Source organism: Hippopotamus amphibius, chromosome 1, assembly GCF_030028045.1.
Source record: "Hippopotamus amphibius kiboko isolate mHipAmp2 chromosome 1, mHipAmp2.hap2, whole genome shotgun sequence".
NCBI classification, from domain to species: domain Eukaryota; kingdom Metazoa; phylum Chordata; class Mammalia; order Artiodactyla; family Hippopotamidae; genus Hippopotamus; species Hippopotamus amphibius.
The window spans coordinates 162808945-162829443 of record NC_080186.1 but is presented as its reverse complement, the minus strand read 5'-3'; the positions used below and the strand labels follow the sequence as shown (position 1 = coordinate 162829443).

The following is a 20499-nucleotide window of genomic DNA, read 5'->3' as shown; positions in this document are numbered from 1 at the left end:
TTTGGATTTGATATGCTGTGTAGATCTGCTCTGGAGGGTCTAATTTTATGATCACAAGCCAAAGGAAGGGAGGAAAAAAGGAGCCTGACAGGGGAAGGAATGATGAGGTTTTTAACAAGTGATTATAAAGGGAGATTAGAAGGACTGTAATTCAAGAAAAAGCTGATTAGAACAGCCAAAAAACACAGGCATAACTTAAGTCAATGTGAGCAAAGAAGAACAGCAGCTATCTTTTATAGATACTGACCTGGGGGAAAGGATGGGAGGCAGGGAAAAGAAAAAAGATGCCTAGAAAAGAGGATTAGTTGAAGGGATTAGTTAGAGAATTATTTTAGTGATTAGGTAGCTTTGGAGAGGCCAGTTTCAACTTGGAACTGAAGGTTGGTCTGAAACTCAGACAAAAAAGGACAATGACTTCCTCAGAATAGAGGCTAAGAAGCTAGGCTAAGGGGGAAATAAGAAGAAATTAAGTAACCTAGACTTGTATATGAAGCCATACAAAGAATACGTGAACAAGTTATGTAAGTTATCCCTATCTGTTAAAAAAAAAAGTCCTAAATTCCTTACACTACAATCAACTGAACTTGAGTAATTATGATGACCTGCCATGGAAGACTTAGAGCCAGGTTTCTGTCCTAGGATCAAACCTTAAAGCGAAAAAACAAAACAAACCATAAAGAATTTTTCTTCCATAGTGATGCAATTTGCTTGTCTAGCATACTGAGGCACAGACAGTTCTAGGTCTCAATGATACTGATGAGTTAGTTGTTCCACTCAAAGGAAGAAAACTGCTAACGGATCTAGGCTTCCGTTAAAACACTCACATTCTCTTTATTTGCAGATGAGCTACATATTGCATCTTTCTTCCTGTGGCCATGGTCCAAAGCATTCGGAGTGCTACAAAGCAGCTGTGCCTACAAGAGATTGTTTTCTGAGAACATTCAGCATCCTCGAGCCACAGGTAAGCTGGAAACCCTCTGCCTCCCACCTGACAAACAAACCCAGACCCAAGAAAGATGGGTTACTCACTGCGCTGTATTTTACAAGGTACTGTTGATAATTCCTGTAGATAAAAAAAAAAAAAAAATGCTAGTCAAACTCCAAATATGATTTCCTTATTCTTCAGTGGCTTGGGACTTTTCCTTTCTTCCATTCTAGGAGACCTGTACCTAGTTGATACATCTCTTCCAATAACAATATGTAGGGTGTTCTCTGTGGTAAATATCAAGACATTGAGTGACATCCTGAGGATAAGAACCTCATTTCACTGGCATAACCATATACATAGACATGCATCAAAGATGATGAGTTTGTCCTACATCTATGTAGACACAATTTATAATTTACTAATTTTTCAGCATTGACTATTGGGAGTTTATTTTTTTATGAATTTCTATCCTCCCTTTTCAGACTTCATCTAGTCTACCTGGGTTAGGACATATAAGCAATTCAAAAAAAAATACAAGCAATATAAAGTAAAATTTTCACATGTATTGATTAAAAATACTCATGGAGGGGCTTCCTAGGTGGCGCAGTGGTTAAGAATCTGCCTGCCAATGCAGAGGTCATGGGTTCGATCCCAGCTCCAGGATGATCCCACATGCCGCGGAGCAACTAAGCCCGTGTGCCAAAATAAAAAAAAAAAAAAAAAAAAAATACTCATGGAAAGCCTTCCCTAGTGCATGAAAGTGGCACCTAATTCATCTAAACATCGAAGAATAAAGTTATAAAAAGTTTAAAGCAGTCAAATGGAAAATTTATGATAAGTTTAAGAAGTTGAATTAAAATTACTTTTCATTCCTGAGTACTCTCTGATTGAACATAAGATCTCCAACAAAGAATCTTCAATAGCAATAATAATAAACATTATAAAATGCATGGTATGCATTAGATACACATTTTCATTTAATCTTCACAGCAGCCATTATGTAAAGTGCTATTATTGTCTCCATTATTATTATTTCCTTATTACAAATAAAGAAACTGAGGTCCCTTGAAGTTAAGAAACTTGTCAGAGTCAGTTGGTGAAGTAGTAGTAAGCCACTGGAATCCAGACACTCTGATTCGAGAGCCTGCTCTTTGCACCTTCAACCACTAAGATATAGTATTACTCACATGCAGATAACAGCCTTCATCTAAGTGCAGTATACCATTCTCCTCCATTTTAAAGACAATACTGATTGTATGTGATGGTTAAAATGAATAGCCTTCATTTTCACAACACTAAATCTTGGAAACTTAAAAACCTTTCAAGAGAAGAATCTAGGCCTCCAAGCCCACTTATACCTAAAGTGAAACATTCCCTACTCTACAGAGTCTGCATAGGATAAAATCCCCAGGCCAGTGCTGAAAAGGTTTTGGCAAAGGGTTCATTTAGCAAAAGAACTTACATCCCAGCTAAGTTCTTCAGGTCCTGTATTTCCTCAGGTCCTGTAGAATCCAAGTGACCTGCAACCAAATGTGAAGAGTTATTCCTGTCCATTCATTTTGTCTTTCCTTCTCATTTTCTTCATTACCAGTGAGCCATATTAATTTCAAAAGATGACCTTTTGAACACAAAGGCTCTTGATAGGTACCAATTTCATGGTACAAGGTATAAGTTCATGGAAACAAGAATTTACATGTGTCACTGAAAGAAAAAATTCTGGGAAGCAGTGCAGTATGCTAACCTACAGAGATTTTTTTCATGAGTAGAAAGGAAAGCTTATTACTCAGGAAATGTGAAATTAGAACAAATACTAAAATGGCTAAAAAGGAATGAAATTTGATCACTTGTAGAGACATGGTTGGACCTAGAGACTGTCATAGAGAGTGAAGTCAGAAAGAGAAAAACAAATATCGTATATTAACGCATATATGTGGAATCTAGAAAAACGGCACAGATCAACCAGTTTGCAAGGAAGAAACAGAGACACAGATGTAGAGAACAAACATATGGACACCAAGGCAGGAAAGTGGGGGGTGGAGATGAATTGGGAGATTGGGATTGCCATATATACATTAATTTGTATAAAACAGATGACTAATAAGAAAAAAATATCAAAGTGTACACTTTATATGCAGTTTATTGCATGTCAATTATATCTCAATAAAACTTTTTTTAAAAGGAAAAAAAAAGAACAAATACTAAAATGATTGACTAATAAAACACATTCCTTTGGGGTACACACTCTATAAAAACATAAAAGTTAGTTGACAAAGTATTTCTTTATGTAGGTTTCTTTGCCTCTGCTGAGGTTAGACTAGGTCATAAAACTTCATCTTTAACTACCACTTTCATTCCCACAATCAATCAACAAAATATTCCCTCTTGTCTAACTTTCTCAATGCAAAGTGACTCTCTTCCCATTGGCTGAATCATTCCCCTCAAAAATCCTCTAGGTACTCAAAGAATTCCATCTTCAAGGCTCTCTATCTACTTTTACCACCTTCCATCTCTATCCTACTACTCCGTCCTCTCCCCTAACAGTTATTCTTTCCCTTGAGGCCTTTACCTCCCTTTTCCCTACCAGTTTCATCAAGGTCTGCAGAATTGGCAAACTGAGTGGCAGACATCTCCCCGCTGCTAAGATTCGAAAGATCAAGGCAACGTTTTGGTGTTTCTCTGTTGAGACATAATAGTACATCAGGATTCCCATTAGGTTATAATATCCTTAAAAGGCAAAGCTCACATTATCCTCTTCATTTGAAACACCCCTCAGTGACTATCACATAATTTGAACAGTGTCCAAATAAATCTGATTGGTTTTTGGAAATATTTCAGACTAGGCTGAGAAAAATCTTTACTCGAATAATCTATACCTCATTTTCTCCTCACCAACATATTGAGACAACGTAATTTTAAAAAATTGGCTGAGGTGGGTCTTGACCCCAACATCTTTTGCCCTGAGCACGATGAGAACACAGCTTTGATTTCTCTCTGGAGTCTCTAGTACTTCTCTGATCTGTGATTCTCCAACTTTGTTGGCTTGCTGAAGCATCAGGGCATGGCATGACCAGAATGTGAAGTACAATAACAGTAACATTAACAGTAGTTTTAATAAAGTGACAACTCATGTAACGCAATAGAGTTTTCAAAGACTTTTCCCAGACATCACATCATTTGATTCTCACAAGATCCTAGTAAGATAGTAAGAGATTACATCACAGAAAAGAAGCCTGAGACTCAAAAAGGTCATATGGTTAGTTAAGGACAGAGCTAAAACTTAAACCCTGATCTTTGAGCTAGGATAATTTAAAAAAACCCAAAAACTGTTTTAGAAGTGCAAAGGAGATAAGGTATGAAAAGAAAAAGTGGATTTACCCAGACAAAATGCTTAGATTTGCAGAATCACCAAAAAGTTTCTTCTCCACTGGAGTTCTAGGGAGATTTGAACTGACGGAAAAGGAAGTCTCTCTCTCCAGGAGCAGGTTTAAGATCTTCCTCTGATTGGACCTAAAACTAGGTCCTGAGCCAGGGTTTCCCTCTTCTCTTGCAGATGAAAAGAATTCTGAAGACATGGTCTCCGAGTTCTAAGAAAAAAATAAAACCTAGCTAAGAGAGGGAGAACATCACCTGCACAGGTACCCCATAGATGGTCTGGCATTGACAACCTCCTCCACCCTTTCCAGCAGGGACCAAGCGGATCAATATTGGAGGAGAGGGCATTCACAAATGGTGAACCACAGCTTAGCTTGAAGGTTAAATAGCACTTGCCCGAAGAGGCTTGGCCTTTTCCAGCGGAAACTGAACTTACCGAAAGGCAACCTTAGGACCTTAAAGATGGAATTAAAAGAGGACTTTGACTTCTTAGGGGCCACACAACTCATGACTTCTTACAGGAAGGAACTCAGGTCTCCTAAATCGCGATAATGCCTGTTTTGTCCCCCTAACCTCCGTTCGCGAGGCCCGTAATTCCATGGAGGACACAGCTCTGGGCTTACCTCAGGTTTGAGTCTGAGACTTGCGTTCAGGAGGAAAAGAAGTAGGCAGGGAACCACACACAAGCTAAGACTCTTGCAGAATTCAAGGAAATCTGGGGAAAGGAGGCGACTTAACCAGACGACAGCTGTTCCTCTCGACTGGATAAGCTGGGATCAATCTTCGCCGCTTTTCTCAGCGGACTATTGAGGTTGCGGACTATTGAGGTTACGACCTCAGAGCAAGATCAACACCCATAGGCCTTGACCATTCAAACCTTCCGCCCGCCCCCCCAATAACCTATCCCGCTCGCTTCCAGGCTGCGTCAGCCAATCTCCGCGCACCCGCCTATACTCCGCGGCCAATCGCTTGTCTTGTACATCACCCGGGGGCGTGAACTGTTCTGGAAGGGGCGAGATTTGCCCCTCCCCGCAGCCCAGAGGGCTGCCGATTGGCCCACCAGCTTTAGGCAAGCCCTTAGTTAAGCCCCGCCCCACAGGGAGCTTGGCGCCTCATTGGCTCCCCATTTGGCCTATCACCACACCCTTTCTGAGCTCTCCTTTCCTTCAGCCCCTCCAGCCGCGGGACATTTAAATTGCACCTTGCTAGCGACGATCACTCCCTAGGAGAATACCTGGAGAAATTAATTTAGGTGGGAGGGTGTTTTAAACGTTTTTTTGTTTGTTTGTTTCCCTTACTTCTTTCTCGTGTCGTTACGTGGACCTTTCCCTCCTGGTTTTGCTAGCCTTCCCCTGTAGATGGAACATTTGCCGCCGGTGTGGCAGATGTTGCGGCGAGACAGGTGTGTGTATTTATGATGAGTAGCACTGGCCCCTTCCAAGAGCTTTACTGGGTCGGTCACCCTTTTAAGCGCGCAGCATTTGAGACACTAGGTTATATGCGGTAAAGGAAATTCCTTTTCAAGGAAAGTAGGAGAGTTGAATTATATTGGCGTAACCCTTATCACAATCCATAGGACCCCAAACTTTGTTTATGGAAATTTGAACATTAACTAGGTGATACTAAGAATTTGTTCTTAATGTTGGGGATTTGCTTTTAAATACTCTTGTGGGAGTGGTGGTGAGTATGGATGAAGCAAGATTGGCCATGAGTATTGAGTAATGGGTAACTAGGGGGTACATGATATTAGTGCTCTCAGAGTTTAATCTGCATACTAATCATCTGTGGATCTTGTTAAAATGCATATTCTGATTCAGTAGATCTGGATAAGGGCCCAAGGTTCTGCACTGCTAACAAGCTCCTAGCTGATGCTGATACAGCTAGTCCTGGGACCATACTTTGAGTAAAAGTGGATTATGCTATTCTCTTTATATATTTGAAATTTTCCATAATAAAAATGTTTAAAATAACCTTGGAAGCTCTTCAGAATACAGGTTCCCCAAATGATAATTTAATAGGTCTAGAATGGGGCACAGGAATTGTCAAGGCCCCCAGGTGCTACCCAGGCAGATAGCTTGCAGACCACACTTTGAGAAACAAATTAGAAATGCAACCTTTATCTTTGAGAGACAGTAAGTCAGAAATACAACCTTTATCAGGTGATAGGATCTTGGTAGTGGTAGTGGTTGAGAGGTATAGTATAGTTAGCTGGGTTTTATCCTAATACCCTTTTCATCTGTATAATCTGCTTCCCCAGAAAGGAGGTGCATGAACAGTCTTCATCCTCTAGGATAGAGATGGTGAGTGTGGGAGTCGGTACAGAGCCCTGCCCTGCCAGGTGAGTTTGACAATCAGGATGGGGATTAAAGGAATGTGGGAAGAGTTGGTTTCTGCTTTGATGACTATCATCAGACTTCACAGGACCACTCTCTAATTCCTCACAGGTGGGATGAAGAGACAGATGCAGTTGTCCTAAAGCGGCGGCAAAAGCAGATAGATTATGGCAAGCACACACCTGGTTACCAGTGCTTTCTGCAGCAGGTCCCCAAGTGAGTGCAGTTGTGGATAGTCACAAGTGTCAACCACGTGGCTTTTGTTCAATGTCAGGTGATGGAAAGATACTAGAATCTGAATGCTCCCACAAAGTTGCAGCATTACTAAAATAAATTATCCTGCAATCTAGCCTTCCAAATAAGTTCCCAAGTTTTTTTTTCAAATGAAACAAGTTATATTTGTCTCATAAGACTTTTTAAAGCTCTATCCATGTTTGCTAATGAATTTTTTTTTTCTTCCATCCATTTTCACCTCATGCCTCTCTCTGACTTGGTTAATTACAACATACCTGCCTGTTGGCTAATAAGCAACATACTTGTAAGCTTACATGCATACATACAAATTAATGTATAAAAAGGTAGAATGTATTTTATAGAGATGTCAGATTCTTTTATGTCTATCTTGACTTCTGAGGGAGTTGGAATATCTAATTTACCCTTCCCAGAAGAAAGAATGTTAGAGAATTGGGAAGCTTGATGTTTAATCTAATTTAAAGATTTGCTATGGGTTGAGCGCATTGATCTTACCTCATTCTCAGATTCCCTAATGAGTCTCCTAATTCACCGTGATAAGCAGCGAGCTGAGCCCCTTCACCTTGACCTCAGTCTGACACATTTGTTGTTGTCAGGGCACAGCGACAGCCAGGACTTCACCCACAAACACCAAACAAGAACAGGAGGTACAGCCGTCGCTCCTGGGATGCCCAGATCAGGCAGTGGAGACGAGCCCTACATTCCTGGGACCCCCCCAGCCAGCCTCTCCAGGCTAAGGGGTGTGTGCGCTACAATTCCTTGTTCCTTCCGTGAGTGGTGGACTACGCCCTACCTCTCCCCACTTTGCAGAAGTTTAGCTTTCACTGGCTGAAAAGGAAGAGTCTGAATGAGGTGCACATTCTTCTGACTCTGCTGCCTTCCTAGGTGGGGAACGGACAATCTCTTAGAGCCAATGGATTCCACCACCTTGGATGACTGGCTCCAGGCCCTGGAACCCTCAGAGAAACTGGATGGAGATCAGAAGGGAGCCCAGGTAGTATCCTCTGCTGAAACCCATTGGAGGAGGGCCAGAGGTGGGGTCTGGCCCAGGAAGTCACAATTATGATGGGGTTCAAGGTAGTAGCCCAAGAACAAAAGAAGAAAAATGGGACAGAAGGAAAAAATTGCAGGATGTGAGTAAAAAACCTTGCCTCAAAAGTGGCACAGGGAGATCTAGTTATAGTTAATAATGGGGGAGAGGTTAGGCTACACTGGGGGCCCTGTTTTATACTTGATGAAATGGGTGTCATCTTCCTTTGAAAGGAGACTTGAAACCTGACTTGCAGGGTTTGGTTAAGTGTCTCAGTTTCTTTCAATGTTTTGCAAATGCGCCAGTGCTAACTTCCTATTCTCAATCACTTAACTTTAATAAGCATGGTATTTTATTTTTAAATAAAAAGGGGATCACCTAGTGGTGAAGACCAAGGGCTTTAGAGCCTCAGACTGCTTTTTTTAAAAACTTTTTATTTTATATTGGAGTGTAGTTGATTAACAATATTGTGAGTCAGACTGTTTTTTAATACTACCATTGTCCACCACATGGGCAGTCACTTAAGCTCTCCTGCTGTTTCATCTGTCAAATAAGGAGATTTTGTCTCATTTGATGATTGTAAACAAAACCAAGAATACATATTTAAAGCATGCAGCACGGTGCCTGGCACATTAAGTGCTCCATAGCAGCAATTATTGGAAACCATGTCTCATATACTTCATGGCCCCTGTCCCTTCTTTTGCCAAGGGGAAATGTGCAGGGTAAACAAATATGCAGTGTATCTCCCGCCTCCCGCCATTTTCTTGATAAGTACCTCACTTTCCCTCTACTCTTCTTTTTCAGTTTGCAGGTTTGGTGGCTTCTGCCTCTTCCCTTCCCTGGCTCTGTGAGGAAGATCCCCACCACTGGCTCTACCTTCTAGCTGAACACAATTACTTATATGTCCCAGACTTGAGTGGGACACAAAATACTTAGGGAAAACATGTCTTTCAGGGTACTTGTTGCTGAATGTAATGGTGAAGATTACTTGCAGTACTTCTACTTTCCAATCGATTAAAAAAAGAAATCTAAAACTGCCCTACAAAGAGATCATAACACAAAGGCATTGTTTAAAACCTCTCCTTTTCCCACATTTTACCCTCTCTAAACCTTCTTTGATAGCTGAGACTCAAATTTACATAAGAGCCAGAAACCACCTAGCTGTTCCACAACCTCTTCACCTACTAATTGCTACATTCAGTCTCTTCAATAAAGGACTTAAACTGTGACTGAGGTGGGAGGTGGTGGTAGTGGTGATTTAATAAAAGGTAGTTTCCTCTTCCTGAAGAGGAAATATAGCGCCATCAACATCTTTTCCCCCAGCTGCCTGTTTCCTCCCTCCCTTTTTGTCTTAAGGAAAGTGGTCCAGCTGTAACCACCGTACTCCCCCCGCCCCCACGCAAGCAACTGAACTGCCTATGATGTCATAATCACAATCCCATTACCTCATCCTGCTGGGGGGCGGGGGGGGCGTAGAGGGAGGAGAAGGAGTGAACAGCCCTGGGCCCTCGTCAGATTTACGGTGTTTTGGGTGACGGCTAATTACAGAACCAAGTGGGAACGGCCCCGCAACCGTTGTAAGTCCTGGTTTTATAAGGTTCGAGCCCATCCGGCACCTGAAAGAGGGGCTCCTGGGACTCAGAGCAGGCCCTAATCGGCGCTTGGACTACACTTCCCAGAAGCCTTCACGCAGAGGACGGGTCCTCTGCTGGGGGAAGGGGGAGTCCTTCAGAGTGGCGGCCGTAGAGGCTGGAGCAGGAGAGCAGGTGAGAGGAACCCTGGCTAATTCTCTTATGCTGCGGGAACCGAGCTGGGGGCTGTACGTGGGCTGGTGTAGTAATAGAGGGCGGGGGCGATGGCTTTGTTTACCTTCGACCGACACGGCCTCCCCCGCGGGTTTCGAGATTTGTCTCCAACTGGGCGAGTCCATCTTCTGCAATATTTTGCAGGGGGTGACTCGGTAGGAAGGAAACCACCCTCACCACTAAATCAAAGAGCCGGGCCTCTTTCCGACGGCGCTGTCCAAGAAGGACTTTGCGAGAGAAACGACGCGGGGCTCGAGCCTCCGCGGACGGTTCAGGGAGGTTCTGAAAACCGGAGCGATCTCCTCTCTCTCCTCAGGGGCCCGTTGGTTTGCGCCGGCGCCTTTTAAGGGCACCGTGGGGCGAACCGAGCGCTCAGAGCTGCTCCGGCCGCGGCCCTGGGAGCTGGAGGAGCCGCGGTAGGTGGCGGAGGGCAGGTGGCGCTGGGGCCTCGGGGCGGGCACCTAGACCGTCCCTCCCTCCTTCCCTCTTTCCCCTCCCCCAGCCCGTCCGCCCGCGAGGCACAGCCTCGCTGGCCGCCTCCGCGGGGAGAGCACGGGACCCGGTGGGGGAGGGGGTGGCGGAGTGTTAAGTCCCAGACCCTCTCCATCGCCTGCGCCCTGAGTTCGCTTCCAGCGGCCAGATGATGAAAGCTATTTGGGAAGAGGCGAGCGACAGCCCCACTGAGTGTGCCCCGGCGCCCTCCCCCTCCCCCCCCCCAGGGGCCAGCGGACGCCCCATGCCCCACCCCGCGGGGACAGGCAGGGCAACCGAGGGAGAGATTGAAGATTGGAGGGGGGGGGCTAGCCTTTTGCTTCTTCATTGGGGGGGAGGGGTCTCCCCACTTGTCACCCCTGTCCCCTTAGTGCCATATGGAGGAAGAGCGTTCAGGTCCCCACATACCTGTTCTTGTACCTCCCTGTTTCCTTCATGTTTTCCTTCACTCTCCTCCAGAGCTGTGGGACTGGGAGCTGGGGGAAAGGTCCCCAGGGGTTTGTGACTCTCCTCTCCCTTGGCCTGACTTGATCCTAGGTTATCCAGGTTTCAGCACAACCTCACCATCCCTGAAACTGTAAAGTCAGGGGTTACTGCCACCCAGTGGGGTGGGGGTCCAACCTATATTTGGGGGGAGGGTGATAGTGGAGAGAAAGCTTGGATTGAGAGTTGGGCCTGGTGGGGTTTGGGAGAGGGCCTAGCGGCCTGCTGCTCTGTGTAGGGCTGAGCCCCGTGCCAGTTGTTAAGCTGAGAAGTTTTAACTTGTTTAGTGAACGTCTAGGGCTGTCTCTGCCCCTCAGATACACAAAATGGAAGGGGAAGAAAGGAGGCAAGAGAGGGCTTCTTATACTTTTTCTCTGCCTGCCTGAGAAAGAGGAGGCCCCTCGCGGAGCTGGTTTGCCTTCTTTTGTGTCCTGGTTTGATTCCTTATGGCTTCCGTTCTGTTCCCCCTCTCAGCCTGGCCTGTTTTAGGAAACTCAGACTGAGAGTATCAGTTGCGTGGTGGTAGTTGCATTGTTCCAATTACCGCCGTGTGTGGCCACATCCCAACAATTAAAATGCAGAAAAACACAAAATCACTCTCTTCACTTGATCCCAGAGAGGGCTGGAAGTTTGCTGTTTGGCCAAATGCCTCATGAAAAGCTTGAAAGAGTTTGCTTCACTCCCTGCTCCCTATGGCTGGTCAGCCTGAGGCCTGGGGTCTCTGGGGGTAAAAGCCTGAAGTTAGGTTCACTCTTGGTTGATCTTTGAGGGCAGAGTTAGGAAACCAAGAGCAGAAATGATATAAGCTTTAGCTTCTCCTGCAGGTACAGGGGAAGCAGCCGAAGGGAGCACTCAAGAAGCTGGAACTTCATTCAGGGTGATAATAATGATTATGCATGAACATGTAATTTAACTATAGTGATGATTGATTTCTCCTACACCTTTTTTCCCTAAACTCCAAGTACGTCGAGATGTTTTTCTTTGCTTTTTCTTATCGTCTGCCTCCCTCTGAGGTGGGAATTGGGTAGAGAGGATTCTCTCTCTTCTTTTTTTTTTTTGCCAAGGTAGAAAGTTATCTGCCCTCAAGGTCAAGCCTTTTGGCCTTCTCTTGGTATGCAGGTGAGGGAGGTTGATATCCAGCCAAATAGGTCAACCCAGCTGCCTTCTTCATCTTAGTATTATCACTTGTGGCATTCTGAGACTTCATAGAGCAACAAATAGGAGGGGTGAGAAATGGCAGTCTGTGTGGACTCCTGATTTGTACAGGCCAGGTGGTATACTTTTTACATTTTGATATTTTGTGTTGTATTGTCCCTGTGACATATTGAGATTATTCTGTCCATTTTTCATATGGGTAAACTGAGGCAAAGAAAAGTTTGGTGATTTCCCAAGACCATCACAGCAAATCAGATCCAGATTTGATTTCTTGATAGTTTGTTCTCTGCTAGCAAATGCTACTTGCATTGTCTGGTGTGCTGTCTGCCTGCTGGTCATTTCTGGGAATAGGCAGAACTGTATGGAAATGTTAGGTTAACCGCCTCCCCCCCCTTGAGCAAGGCCCCCCTCAGGCAGTTGTGTGGGCTTGAAGCCCGTTCTCTGATAGAATTAGTTTGTTTCTACTATAATTGACCATGAGAAAGAGTCTTGATTAATTGTATTCATGGTCTTTGAGTCAAATCAGGCTAAAAACTTAGTTGAATGAAGAATATGTGCAGTATCTGTTGGAGAACAATAATATAATATCAGCTGTTCAGGCTAAAGCAGAACATAATACCTTGTTTATTTTGATTGGTTTGAAGCAGAAAGTCATTCCTACAACCACTGTACCTCTCTGTTCTCTGTTACTATTTCTGTAGTTTAGGAAAAGGGTACCTCTCTTTGCTTATGACTGGAAGATAAAGAAAATATTGGACTAATCAGGATGGAAATAATAATTTGGGCATCTCTCTTATTTGAGCTGTTTTCTAAGTGGTGCTGGTATTCTGGATAGGCAGAGCAGAGCATGAACCAGGTCAGGAGTGGCAAATAAATAGATTTCAACCTGCTTGCCCACTCCATTTCATTTTACTGGTTATCCAGAGTGCCAAGTTGAGGATGTTTCTGAGGCTGTGTTTAGGCTTAGCAGGAAAGAGCTGTGATCAATTGATGTCTGTCAGAGGCCTGACATAGGGATGTTTGCCATGCATTTTCCATCTCTGGACTAGGTATATCTCTAATATCACTTGGGGCTGGTCCCTCTGTAATTGGCAGACTCAGCAGGCATGACTGGAGAGGGAAGTCCCAGTGGTGCTAGAATGGTGCTGCAGTGGCAGAAGACGGCTCACGAGTGAGGTCTGGAAGAACAACAGGGAAGACATCCATCATTTGCTCCAAAGTGTGCAAGTCAAATCCTGGGGAGAATCATGATAACCCTGATCACTGAGCAGCTACAGAAGCAGACTCTGGATGAGCTGAAATGCACACGCTTCAGCATCAGTCTGGTAAAAGACCAGTCTTCCTGCTTCTCTACAACGCTCTCCCCCTTTTTTCTGAGGCTGTTTGTTGTTACTGCTTCACCCTTGTCCTGTGCTGTATGAGTCATGGTACTTGTACTGGAAGAGCCCACTAAAGGCTCAAAACCCAGCCCAAAAGGAAGGGGGCAGGGATTTTTTTCACTGTTAGAAAAGGGACACCAAAATTTGGGTGGAGAAGGGTTTGAGATACTGGAAGATGTGGATTATTTTACTCACTAACTTTGGGAGGACAAGAAGGAGAGACCACTTAGGAGTTCCTAACATCCATATAGCCCATGAATTGCAGGGGTGAGCTGAAGAGGGCTTCCTGGAACTCTGTCCTGATCCTGAATTATGATGGATATTCTCTGTCTCTTAGCCTTTGCCTGATCATGTAGACATCTCCAACTGTGGAAACCCTTTCCAGCTTGTGTCTGGTAAGACATTATGTGTATATTTGTGCGTATGCCCATACTTCCATCCACACATTTCTTTCATTGGTTTTCAGTAACCAGGACTAGCTAGCCTGCTTCCACAATTTTCTTGCCAGGGTCACCTTCGGAGATTGGCGCTTGTCTCCATTTTACTGCACCACCATGGAAGTTACCTGTTTAGTTTGCTCTTATTCTAGCCTTATAGGAACTTTTATAATCTAATTTTTTGAGTAGGCAATACATTCACATTTCAAAAATTTTTAAGTAGCAAAAATATTATACTGAAAAAGTCCCCCTTCCTCTCCTCTCTACTCTGCACTCAGCTCCCATCACCTCCCTAAAAAGTAACTCCTGTTATTAGTTTCTTGTCTATCCAACCAGAGTGTCTTTATACAAATAGGAGCAAATATAAATGTAAATTTTTTACTCCCGCTCTTTTAACACAAAAGGTTGCATTCTGTATATTTGGCACTTTAAAAAAAAAAAAAAAAAAGGTAACCATAATATGGCTAGAAGATCTTTCCATATAAGTATGTTGCTTTTGGGTGGCCAAATGCAAAGGAACACGAGCAGCCTTAGGGTTTTTCCCAAGCGTGGGTTCCACCGTCAAAGGGCTTCTCCACCCTACTTGCCCTCCCTAGGAATACAAATGATCTCTTGCCTGCTTGATCACCTAACTTCTGTCTTGCTTTGACACATAGGAAGGGGAAAGGCTAAGGACAGAGAGGATAGGCCTGCTTTTCACAACTCAGGGCTGGGGGGTGGGGGAGCAAAGTAGAGCTCGGTGGAGTGGAGTGAGGGATGAGCATGGCACACACGTTTGCTTCTCTTGACTCATTCTACCTTTGAGAAGGAGTAGCAGGCAGTAAATGAGACTATATTTTAAGTTTCAGGTGGTTCCTCACAGTGGAGGCAATATAGTATGCTGGTTAAAACACCTGGCTTTTGCATCAGACAAATCTGGTTCTGAACCTGCTTTGGTGATTTGATTCCTATATGACTTTTGGCAAAGTTATTGGACTTCACTCATCTGTGAAATGGGGATAGTAATAGTACCTAACTCATGAAGGTTTTGGGAAACCTCACACAAAGTGCTCATCACATTGATGGCTATTAGCTATCATTAATATTATTTTTTATTGTAAATGTCTTTCAGAAGGTGCTTCCTGGAGGGGCTTGCCCCACTGTTCCTGTACCGAGTTCCAGGACAGCCTCAATCTCAGCTACCACCCCTCAGGCTTGAGCCTGCACCTCAGACCACCCAGCCCGGGAAGTTCCCCACAGGAGCAGCCCCTCTCCCAAGTCCTAAGCCCTGAGCCCGCAGACACAGAAAAGCTTCCTGTGCCCCCTGCCCCTCCATCTAAGAGGCACTGCCGCTCACTCTCAGTGCCCGTGGACCTGTCTCGCTGGCAGCCGGTGTGGCGGCCCGCCCCCTCCAAACTGTGGACTCCCATCAAGCACCGGGGCAGTGGTGGAGGGGGTGGGCCGCAGGTGCCTCACCAGAGCCCCCCGAAGCGGGTCTCCAGCCTCAGGTTCCTCCAAGCTCCCAGTGCCTCTTCTCAATGTGCCCCAGCCCACAGGCCCTACAGCCCCCCTTTCTTCAGCCTGGCCCTGGCCCAAGATTCCTCTCGTCCCTCTGCCGCCTCCCCCCAGAGTGGCTCCTGGGAGAGTGATGCTGAGTCCCTGTCACCTTGCCCACCCCAGCGCCGCTTCTCCTTGTCACCCAGCCTGGGCCCACAGGCAAGCCGCTTCTTGCCCTCTGCCCGGAGCTCCCCAGCATCCTCTCCAGAGCTGCCCTGGCGACCTCGAGGCCTGCGCAGTCTTCCCCGAAGCCGCTCACAACCTTGTGATCTTGATGCCCGCAAAGCTGGGGTCAAGCGGCGCCACGAGGAGGACCCTCGGCGGCTGCGGCCTTCCTTGGACTTTGACAAGATGAATCAGGTGGGACCAGCAGGACTAGGGAAGCTTGGATGGGAGTAGGGGGACTGTTCCATTTTCACTTGTGAGTTGTCCTCTAGCTCTAGGCCCTCCTGGCAAGGCCTCCCCTGGAGCTCCTTTCTGTCTAAGCTTTTGCTAAGGGTGATCTACCATCCCAAGTTGCCCAGGATTATCGTGGTTTTAGCATCGAAGGTCCCATGTCCTGTGAAATTCCTCAGTCCTGGGGGTTCCAGGGAAACTTGGGGTGAAACCCACGTTAAACCTTCCAACAGAGATCCCAGATTGTCCTGCTGGGGGCACTTTCCCTCCTCTCTGCAAATGCATAAGCCACAAAAGACCCGTCATCAGTGCCCCACCCCTCACGCAAGGCTGGTTTTGTCACTTGCCCTTCATTGCTTCATGTGGATCTGTGAGGGCTTAAGCAAAACAGTCTGCTGCATCATTCATCTGCTCAACAAATGTTTTTTGACTTCGCAGTGCGAGTGCAGTTGTTGTATGCACTTGCCCACTTTTTTCATGTTCTTCCTTCTAGGCCACTGGGTCATAAACCTTTTTGAGAACTTAATTCACTTATTCAGAGTCATTCATTCAACCAGTCAGCAAACATTTTTGAATACCTACTATGTACCAGGCTCTGACTAGGCACTGGCAACACAGGAATGAAACAAGCAGACAGTATTCCTGCCCTTATGAAGTTTATAAACATGCTTCTAGTCTTGAATCTGATAGAAACTATAGGCTCTTTCCTCAAAGAAATGTGCACATACACTGAATATTCAAACTTTTATCGGGGAGTTCACAAGCTCACCCTAATGCGTAGGACTCCTGCCTTCAAGTGTAACCAAGAGGGGTACTTTGAAATCCAGCTTGGGCCAGGGTTCTCTGGGAAATTAGCATCTTTCTTTGCCTTAATTTTCTTTGTTTGTTTGACAGAAACCATACTCAGGAGGTCTCTGTCTCCAAGAAACAGCCCGGGAAGGCAGCAGCATCTCTCCACCATGGTTCATGGCCTGTAGCCCCCCAGCCCTCTCTGCTTCCTGCAGCCCCGTTGGGGGTTCCTCCCAGGTGCTGAGTGAAAGCGAAGAGGAGGAGGAGGGATCCGTGCGGTGGGGGCGGCAGGCGCTGAGCAAGCGGACACTGTGCCAGCAGGACTTTGGGGACCTGGACTTGAATCTGATTGAGGAGAACTAAAACTGAGAGGCTGCTTCCTGGGGCCACACAGACTGACTCTCTTATGGCTACTAACAAGTGTCAAGGTCCCAAGGCCGGGGGCCCAGCCTGGGAATGGGGGTGAGTGGAGGGCTCCGACTCAGGGCAGCCGGAAATCTTCTCGCTCCAGAAAGCTCGACTATGCCGAGAGACTGGCCGGGACAAGATAAACGGAGCTGGTGGCGGGAGGGACAGCCCCAGAGCAGACCCTTCCCATGGCGGCCCTGAGTGTGAGTATCCCTGCCACCGAGAAAGCAACGGGCAGGGAAGGAAGGGGTCTGCTGACCCCAGCTCGGGGAATTTCACTAGCCCCTTTGCTTCAAAGGGCACTTGTGTCTTAGAATTTGGCCAGGGTGGGGGGTTCATTCAGCCTCCTTGGAGAAATTGTGTGAGTGTGTGTGCGTGCATGAGAGTGCTCGAGGAAAGGTGTGTTTGGGTAGCTTAGGGAAGGAAGGCGGTTGCTCCTTAACAGCAGAGCACCATGGTATTCCCAGGATCTTGGGTTTTCACAGGACAGCAGGCTTGTTCAAGGAGTCAAGGTTCTAAGGAACTCTGGAACCAGGCTTGTAATCCATTAGCACCAGTGGCTCTACAAGGGGTTCTGTTTTGGGATACAGCAGGGTCTTTTAAGTGCTATGACCTCAGCTAATGGTCTTTTCCTCAGGCCCACACCTCCCCTAGATAGATCTAGTATTGGCTGGAGAGGGCTTTCCACGTTGATTCTGAGCTGGCCTTTTTTTCCCATCAGATTGCCTAGGCTGTATACAGCCTGCCTTTCTCACTCTCTAAGTAGATGCAGGCAGCTGTGGGCAGCTGAGGCAGGGCTGAAGGGCTCCGTCTCTTTCTTTTCCTCCCTACTGATGGGACCTTTTCCCCCTTACTCTCTGCCCTTCGATGGTCAAGAACAAGGAAGGAAGGCCCTATATTGAGGCTGACCTGCAGCAGAAGTAGTGTTCAGTCCCCAGCAGGCACCCCAGCACTGCCTTTTGGAAGCAGACTAGAGAAACCTGTTGTTATAAGATCCAGGCCTAGCCTCTTTTCTGACCTGGTTGAGAAAGAGGAAGGGGATGTCAGCATTTATACTAGTTTGCTTGTCTTCCACTTCTGCAAGGAGATGTTTATTTGCCTCTAATTGGCCCTTAGAGACCTCAGGGAGGTTGAGGCTCACTGAGGGATTGGCTGAGGGTGTGTAAAGCAAAGACTGTGAGAAGCAGCTGGGAGTTTGTTGTTGTTGGATTGGATTTCCTTTTTTGTTTCACACCCACAACTTGAGCCTGGGCAACAGGTCTCAGTGGCCACAGTGATGGGTTTCAAGACTGCAGAAGCTCTGTAGAGCTGGCTCCAGTGGAGATGCATATTGAAGCTGCTGCCACAATTGCTTGTGAGGCTTTGTCCAGCTTTGCTTAGATCCTGCAGGACCAAATTGGACCTGCCCTTCCTGTTTATTGGAAGAAGGGCATTTTTCCAGGGTTTTTAGGAACCAGTTGCTCATGTTAGGGAAGAAGACCAAAGTCTGTGTGTTTTCTTCCTCAGAATGGAACCTGTCTTTTTCTGGATCTGCCACATGTTGGATAGCAGCATCAATGAGGCCCTCGCCTCCTAGCCTCCACTCCAGAGGAGGTGGCTGTTTCTTCTTTAGCCTCCAGGCTCAGAGGTTCTACCCTTCCAGGGCTCCTTCCCTTCTCCTGCTAGTTACCACATATTACCAGTGAACTACCAGGTCTGAAGGGGCCTGAGAGAGGCTCTCTGGAGAATCCACTGAGCCCAGGAGTTGCCCATCCTTGGTTTCATCCCTCCCCTGGCTCTTCTCCCTCTTTAGGCCACAATTTCCCTGATGCCAGCTTCTTTTCCTCCTGGGGCATCCTCATCCCTGGGCTCTCTGCTGCAGATTGGCTGTGCCAGCTTACAATAGGCCACTGGTAATGCCAATGGGGTCTCTGCAGGCCCAAAGCTGAAGAAGCGAGGGCAGTAATTCTGCCTCCACCCTGGCTTCCCCAAAGCCCTAGGGCACCATCCTTAGGGGAGAAGGTCTATAGATGCCATATTTGAATTCTATTACTTTAAGATCTGAAAAGTTAAACTAGCTGGAGCTATCATCTTGCTTCCCAATCTAAGTACCTGCGGCCCTGGGACAAGCCTTTTCGAGAAGTGGTTTATTTTGTTTTACACGATAGATCTGTTCCAACAGTTCTGTGTAAACCAAATGCTATTTTTCAATGCATTTGGACTGCTGACCATTTAAAAGCAGCCTGTGATTGCTTCTTTTGTAAAGCAAGCAACCTCCCTCTACTTTAGCTATTTTGACTATTTGGATTTTCACATATTGGGCTTACCCAGAGTGGAACACACCTCTGCAGGGCTGTGGTTGACCCTGGGTAGACCTCTGCATCTGTGTTGTGTGTGTGGTGTGGCTGACCAGTAGGTGAGTATTCCTGCGTGTGTGAGTGAAGCCACTCCCAGGCTGGTGCTCTCCTCCTGTGCCCGGTGACTGCCCAGTGGCAGCTCCAGCTGCCCTTCACTCCCACCTGCTGCCAAAGTCCCTGTGCTAATGGGATTACAAATACAAAAAGTGGAAAAAAATTTTTTTCGTATACTTTGTTTTATATTTTAAAAAAAAAACCATAAGTCTGTGTGTGTTAAACATGAGGTACTGCCTCTGTGGCTGTGTTTGAAAAAATAAAGTTTTATTAGAATAATCCGTTTTCCCAAGCAACCTTGTGTACTATGGTGTCTTCTTCCTTTCTTCACAAAGAAAGGCAAGGAGGAAGCGGGGAGAAGGCTGACTAACTCTTCCAGCCTCTTATTCAATGACATGACTGGGCCTTTGCCCCTCGAGAGCAGTATTTGGTCGCTGGGCCCTTTGCGGCCACAGTAGTTATATCCTGTGCCCAGCTTCTGTTAAGGCCTTGGTTATTTCTGGCAGTCTGATTTGGTCTCTTGTTTCCCTGGTACTTATATCCATCTCCTCTTCCCTCCTGTCATTCTCACTTCCAGCAGGATACAGTCAAGTATTAATACATTCTTGCTCCCTGAGAAATGCTTGATGGTGCACTTAGAAACTTGTCTATATTGGTTTGTAGGCTTTGGTAAGTGGGAAGAAGGCATGATAGGAGCCTTGACCAGGAATATCTTTTCAGAGTTTTCACATGTTTTGTCCTGAAGAGATGGAGATAAAGTTGTCAGAATTCAGATTCCAAAGACTTGGCAATTTTTCCATCCTGAAAATACTGATTTTGGAAAATTATCCTAGCAGCAGAGCTTCTCTTTTGCTCTAGAAGGTGATATTTTCCCTAATGCTTCAATTTGGAATGTTCATTTGCTGAAAGAAGGTGTGTGGCTCACTCTGTCTCTTTAGACCTTTCTATTCCACCCTTTCTTCTCCCTCTGTTAGCATTCTTCCAATGTGTGTGGGTGAAATGTAGTTGCTTAGAGAGCCAGGCAGGAGCCTCTTGTCCCTAAAGCATAAGCCTTTCTTTACCAGTTTTGGTGCCAACTTGACAGGCGACAAGAAAAGTCAAGTTGCTTAGCCTACGACCCAGTTTCCTGCTTCAAATTGGTGGCAGTCATCATTGAATACCAATGAAGTGTGCAAGAGGACAGGATTGACTTGATTACCTGGAGCAGGAACCTTTGAGGGGGTGAAAATACACTCTAAAAAGAGTGAGAGTTGTCACCTGCCCTGGAAACAAAGGAAGAAGGGCTTTGAGGGGGTAGGGCAACAGCATGTGGTT

The 20499-nt window shown here is 46.0% G+C and overlaps 3 protein-coding genes across 7 annotated transcripts in view; 2 read left to right on the top strand and 1 right to left on the bottom strand.

The window, feature by feature from the left end:
- The window catches only part of CDC25C (cell division cycle 25C), a 33577-nt gene extending 28450 nt beyond the window's left edge, over positions 1-5127 (bottom strand). For all 4 annotated transcript variants that reach the window (XM_057734022.1, XM_057734021.1, XM_057734024.1 and 1 more), the window contains exons 1-6: positions 4924-5127; positions 4304-4512; positions 3510-3604; positions 2391-2448; positions 1030-1063; positions 825-914 (exon numbers count right to left, since the gene is read on the bottom strand). In XM_057734022.1, the coding sequence (XP_057590005.1) occupies positions 825-914; positions 1030-1063; positions 2391-2448; positions 3510-3604; positions 4304-4500 (474 nt within the window). In that variant the 5' untranslated portion in view covers positions 4501-4512; positions 4924-5127. The remainder of the gene's footprint in view (positions 1-824; positions 915-1029; positions 1064-2390; positions 2449-3509; positions 3605-4303; positions 4513-4923) is intronic.
- Positions 5128-5509: 382 nt separating this feature from the next.
- LOC130852994 (oocyte-specific histone RNA stem-loop-binding protein 2-like) lies at positions 5510-9355 on the top strand. Its single transcript, XM_057734047.1, has 6 exons — positions 5510-5702; positions 6558-6638; positions 6745-6849; positions 7482-7625; positions 7771-7879; positions 8720-9355. Exons 1-6 carry the CDS (start codon positions 5659-5661, stop codon positions 8849-8851), a joined length of 615 nt encoding a protein of 204 aa, XP_057590030.1. The 5' UTR covers positions 5510-5658; the 3' UTR covers positions 8852-9355.
- Positions 9356-9917: 562 nt separating this feature from the next.
- FAM53C (family with sequence similarity 53 member C) lies at positions 9918-19481 on the top strand. 2 transcript variants are annotated; one of them, XM_057734027.1, is made up of 5 exons: positions 9918-10136; positions 12946-13175; positions 13567-13624; positions 14778-15562; positions 16493-19481. In XM_057734027.1, exons 2-5 carry the CDS (start codon positions 13098-13100, stop codon positions 16748-16750), a joined length of 1179 nt encoding a protein of 392 aa, XP_057590010.1. In that variant the 5' UTR covers positions 9918-10136; positions 12946-13097; the 3' UTR covers positions 16751-19481. The 2 variants fall into 2 exon arrangements, with proteins under 2 accessions (XP_057590010.1, XP_057590016.1); XM_057734033.1 differs by lacking the exon at positions 13567-13624.
- The last annotated feature ends 1018 nt before the right edge of the window (positions 19482-20499 follow it).